At 48.2% G+C, this 5,307-nt stretch overlaps 1 protein-coding gene across 1 annotated transcript; it reads right to left on the bottom strand.

Annotated features, from left to right (window-relative positions):
- Positions 1–2,763: 2,763 nt before the first annotated feature.
- Positions 2,764–4,677, bottom strand: LOC144734694 (uncharacterized). Its single transcript, XM_078617001.1, has 2 exons — positions 4,368–4,677; positions 2,764–3,367 (listed from the first exon to the last, which is right to left on the bottom strand). Exons 1-2 carry the CDS (start codon positions 4,571–4,573, stop codon positions 2,845–2,847), a joined length of 729 nt encoding a protein of 242 aa, XP_078473127.1. The 5' UTR covers positions 4,574–4,677; the 3' UTR covers positions 2,764–2,844.
- Between the last annotated feature and the right edge of the window lie 630 nt (positions 4,678–5,307).

Raw genomic sequence — 5,307 nt, 5'->3', positions numbered from 1 at the left:
GGTGTGGACACCTCAGCAGTGGTGGGGGAGAGACAAAGGCGGTCCACAGCCGCAAGCTTCTAAACAGCTGCTGGGCTCGCGGCATCGGTTCAAGCAGAGCCCGGCTCTGCTGCTGCTGATGAGGCACTGAAGGTGGAAACCGGCCCAGTGGCGCTCGAGTTGAGCCATTGCTGCTGATGAGAGGCACTTCCAGACGGCCGTACGGCTGATGGGATGAGTCAAAGAGACTTTGCTTCATCTCTGCACGGAATGATTTATTGTGGAGGCCAATCGCCTGCTGGCGGAATGGGCCTCCACTAGAGGCCGCTAAAATAGGGTATTTGGTCTATTCTTCCACGCTGATCTACACGTGTTGGAGCAAGGTGAGCGTACCCACCCTTTACCCCACCACGTGCGGCAGAGGTGCAGGTTCCATTCCATCGCCCACACACCCACCCACCAACTCACCAACTCACCACTCTCACCCATCGACTCACCCACACAGTGACACGCGGAGACACATGGAGACACACAGGGACATAGAGCCTTGACACAGTGGTTGTGTCGGTGGTGTGGGAGTAGCAGGATCAATGTGGTTGTTGTGGTGGTTTTGTTGCTTGTTATGGTTGTGGTGGTTGAGGTTTTAGTTGTGGTTTAGGTGGTTATGTTGGTTATAGTGCTTTTGGTTATGGTTGTGTAGGTGGTGGATATTATAGTTGTGGGGGTTATATTTTTTGTGGCAATAGTTGTGTACGTGGTGGTTGCGGTGGTCATGGATATAGTTGTTATAGTTGAGGTCGTGGTGGTTGTAGTTATAGCTATGGTGGTTATGTTATGGTTTTTGTGGTTATGGTTGTGGTTATACTTGTGATTGTTGTTGGTGGTTGTTGTGGTCAAAGTTGTGATGGTTATGTTATGTTTTTGTGGTTATATTTGTGATGAAGGTGGTTATGTTGGCTGTCATGGTCGTTTATGTATGTGTAGGGAGCGGTAGAGTCGCGGTCAACACGCCGCGCTACAAACCCATGGACACAAGCTCGATTCCCGCTCACGGCCAACACCAGTGACGATCATCTGAACCAGTCCAGGGCCTCCCCTACGTCGACTCTGCCTCAAATGAGTACCTGTTGCTGTGTGTAATAAACATCGCCACTCGGGAGACAAAGACGGTCGGGTATGGGGCTTTCCACCCACCCGCTTGTGTGCCACACTGCCGGCCTCCATAGGTGCTCGCTAACAGCACTTGCCCCGACAGTCTGTTAAATGCTGTACGGGAGATCTTTTTATTTTGTCTTTGTAGGTGTGTTTAACTTATTTCGCACCGTACGTAGCCACTTGTGCTAACCGGAGGTGTGGTTATAGTTTTAGTGGTTATTTTATGGTTATGGTTGTGATTATATTATGGTTGTGGTTATAGTTGTCCATAGTTTTAGTGCTTAGAATTGTGGTTATATATTATGGTGATAGTTGTGGGTGTGGTTATAATTGTAGTTGTTGGTTTTGGTTACAGTTGTGGTTATATCTGTGGTTCTAGTTGTGGATGAATTTGTGGTTCTAGTTGTGGTTTTAGTTATGGTTGTTGGTTGTGGTGGTTCTACTGGCGCAGATGGTGGGATGGAGGACACCTTCTGGGTCCCCTGCCCATGCGGTTCCAACAGCGATGGCTCCAGCCGGCACTGTCGCCCCTGTGCTATGTGGGTCACAAAACCTTGCCTTGCAGTCATTTTAGGAGCCCTCGCCTTCTCCAAATTCATTTGCAGCGTACATAGCTAACCGGGGGTACATTAAAACCTCGCCACAAAAGCCCTGTTGCTCGTGAGCTTAGCGACTCAAATAAATCAGGTGCTAGGTTTGCGTTATTAATGCTTACAAATCGGGGTCCATAATGATGAATATGGCAGAAGGGTCGAGTTCTATCCATTTAAAACCAAATGTGTTTCTTACTAACCAGATTACAGGCAGTGCGTTCGACACCATTTGGAATGCGCAGTTGCGATGTGCTGTTCCTTTGAAACCATAATCAACACTGAGAAACCCACACAGTGATTTCCTGGATTGAAACAATGCAATGTTTGTTTTCCCATAACACGTTTTTTACACGCAGCATCCAATAGTGGTCACTGTTGGACCAGAACCAGAAACATTACCATCTGCACATGGAGGCAACTTTCAATCATACATTTTTCACAGTTGGGAAAACATGTACGACATTAAGGAGATATTTGCCAGCATATTCTACTTAATCACTGTACGCGATGATGACAAATGTTGCATTTCTCAATCGTCAATAATTGTTGCACCAAGCTCAAAGGAACCCATTCTGGATGTGTCATGACGTTCACTGTATGCACAGGCATTGTCGGAAACTGTTGCCATACTTCAGACAAGACAGCACACATTCAGTTGTCTTTTTAAAACCTGCACCATCTGAAGAACCAAAGTATGACGGTGTTCTTCTGGAGCAATATTTAAAGCAAGTCGGTTGTTACTGCCGCTAACCCTGAGCCCAAGTCCTTGTGGCCTGGCTTCTGGGTGAGTTTGCAGTCTCCGGCCAGCCAGAGAATCAGCAGCCACAGATTTTCGAATAAAACCTTGTTTCGGTTTGATCCACCGAACAATATCCATTGACCACACCACTAGTAAAGCAATAATGTAACTCTGAACAAAAATGTGAATAAATTAGGACGGTTTATTAAATGCATTGTATCCAAGGAAATATGTACAGCAATAGACAAAATATATACAGAAATAGACTAAAAATATTTACACTAATAGACTAAAAATGTGTATCACGGGGGGAGGGTGGGTGGTGTGGTGATAGCATTCGTGGTTTACACAAATGTACGACCACCACCACTACCACCCCTACTGTGGGGTGGACCGGCCACCGCACAGTAGCACGCGGTGGAGGAGTGAGCGTATTGCTCTCCCCACACGAGCCATGGAACCTCGCTTCTTATTCATTTCCTTCATCTCCTTTTCCTCCTCCAACTTCTCAAACACCTGCACCATCATCTCCTCCACTACCATATTTCCCCCCTTATCCGGCTCCTCCGTCTCCTCCGGCTCCTCCTCCTCCGGCTCCTCCTTCTCCGGCTCCTCTTCCGCCGTCTCCTCCGTCTCCTCTTCCTCCTCCACGTCCGTCACCTCATTCTCTAACTTCTCAACCTCCTGCACCATCATCTCCTCCACCACCATCTTCTCTTTCTCCACCATATTTGCCCCCTTATCCATCTCCTCCTCTGTCTCCTCCTCTGTCTCCTGATCCTGTTCCTCCGTTTTCTCTTCCTCCTCCACCTCAGTCTTTTGGTCTCCCTCATTTTCCACCACAACCTCTGTTTCCTCTTCAGAGGTCTGGGCAAGTGAGGTGGGCTGCACCGGTTTCACTCTGTGAAGACACACGCACGACACGACTCCACCTTTTGCTATGACAGAGATTGCAGTCACCTCCCCATCTCCCGTTGGTGTGGCAGATTAAACCGAGCTTAATAACAATGAAAAAAATTGAGTACGTTTCATGTCAGAGCTGTCATTCTGATGGGACAAGATTATCACGAAGGAATGTGCCACTGTGTCTCATACAGTCTGCTGTAGTGTCACAGTAGCAGGCAGCGTTGCTTTGTAAATACAACTAAGTCATTTGTCATGATTTCTTTTTGTTTTCATGATATATTCTAATTGGGGCAAATATGACCCCTGGCACACAATGGCCTACTCGTTTTGAACGAACTTAGGGGAGATCTTCAACATCCACTGCAAAGGAGAGGGTGCATCATGTATTGACATCCTGTCATGGCAGTAATAACCATCAAGAGTGCTGCCGCTGGGCCGCATCACCCATGCACGATTGTTGTAAAAATATCTGATGGTGATTCGTGTTAGATAAAGCTGCCCATCTTGACTTCGATGGCATCTCAGAGTGCTTTACAACGCAATGAGGCACTTACATATCACATCTCGCACCTCAACGCATTTTACGGTGAATGAAGGGTTAGATGGTGAAGATTTGGCCGCATGGTTATGTGGGCTCACCCACAAACCAATTATGGAAAATAAATCGGTCTACAGATGAATGTACACGTGGGGTAGGCTGGAATGCACTTGTGTTCTCCCCCCGTTCTGCATGGGTTTCCTCTGGGTTCAGCAGCTTCTTCCCCGAAACTGAACCCACAAATACAATACCACTGGTCTTGGATCAAAATCGACCTCTAAAGCACTCAATTGGGATCACACACAGCAACTTTGTTCCCTACTGCGAACAAAACTTGACAGGGCCCTCTTGAATATTTTGTCTTGAAACTCAATGATGTTCATTCTGGATAAACAAGCATAGTAATAATGATAAAAAATAATAAACACATACACAGGACACATGCAGAGTTGCTTACCGTGGCTCAGCGGCTCCAGACTTTGCATCGTATTCTCCGGAGCCCTCTTCTCTGGATCTCAGCGCTATCAGGCCCTGCACACTGCTAGCAGCGGTGGTGGTAGCGGTGGTAATGGTGGTGCTGGTTGTGGCCGTGGCTGCCCCTTGATCATGGACCTCGGCCATGCCCTGAAGCCAACTGTGTCCGAGCGCCTGAGTGGGAGTCATCCGAAGATTTGGATCCCATCTGTTGAGAGGCACGCGGGGGCACACGTGGTGAGAGGCACGTTTCAAGGATTTACGTTTCTTCCCTTCTTCCACGAGGTCCAGGAATTTTCACCAGCAGCGGGGAGTACTCCACTGCCCAGTAGCCTAAAAATGCACTTAGCCTGCCACTGCCCATCTTTCATGGGCCTCCACAGACACCGATCTTGACACTGCTGGTACAGGTCATCGGCAGGTTCACTCAGTTCCACATCCTCCTGTACCACATCAGCTCCACCTCTTGTGATATGGCTCAGCGGTGACGACGTGACCCAGACGTACCACATTCTCCACATGTAGAGTTTTGTGATTCAAATTTTGGACTTTCGGATCAGACGAAGAAAAAAATGGGGGCCTATGGGTGTCTCTAACGATTACTTGAAGGAGAGTGACTGTTTTGAGAATCCTTGTGGGGAGGCGTGGGAGAGGGGAATGGGCAGGCGGGAGGTTGTCTTACTGTATCTACTGTAGGCAACAATGGACACAGTCCACCAACTCTGGGCCCAGGAGATGAGTAAGAATGAGAGGGTGGAGCTGGTGATCGATGGAGAGTGATCACCAATAATTTGGAGGAGATTGAGTGATGGGGAATCCTCGTGGGGGGCAGCAGGGGGAAGAGGGAGAGGAGGCAGTTCTTACTGGAGGCAGCGGCTGATAAAGTCCACAAACTCCGTGTCCTGGCTCTTGAGCACAGAGTG

This window comes from Lampetra planeri, chromosome 52 (genome assembly GCF_965212315.1).
Source record: "Lampetra planeri chromosome 52, kcLamPlan1.2.h2, whole genome shotgun sequence".
In the NCBI taxonomy this organism is placed as follows: domain Eukaryota; kingdom Metazoa; phylum Chordata; class Hyperoartia; order Petromyzontiformes; family Petromyzontidae; genus Lampetra; species Lampetra planeri.
The sequence above is the reverse complement of the archived record's forward strand: the minus strand, read 5'-3'. Positions and strand labels throughout refer to the sequence as shown.

Bases quoted from the DNA above. Each gene is read 5' to 3' on its own strand.
- LOC144734694 (XM_078617001.1), bottom strand. From the start codon at position 4,573: ATGACTCCCACTCAGGCGCTCGGACACAGTTGGCTTCAGGGCATGGCC. The intron at 3,368-4,367 runs GTAAGCAACTCT...GTGTCTTCACAG, and splicing joins TCTGGAGCCGCTGAGCCACG to AGTGAAACCGGTGCAGCCCA.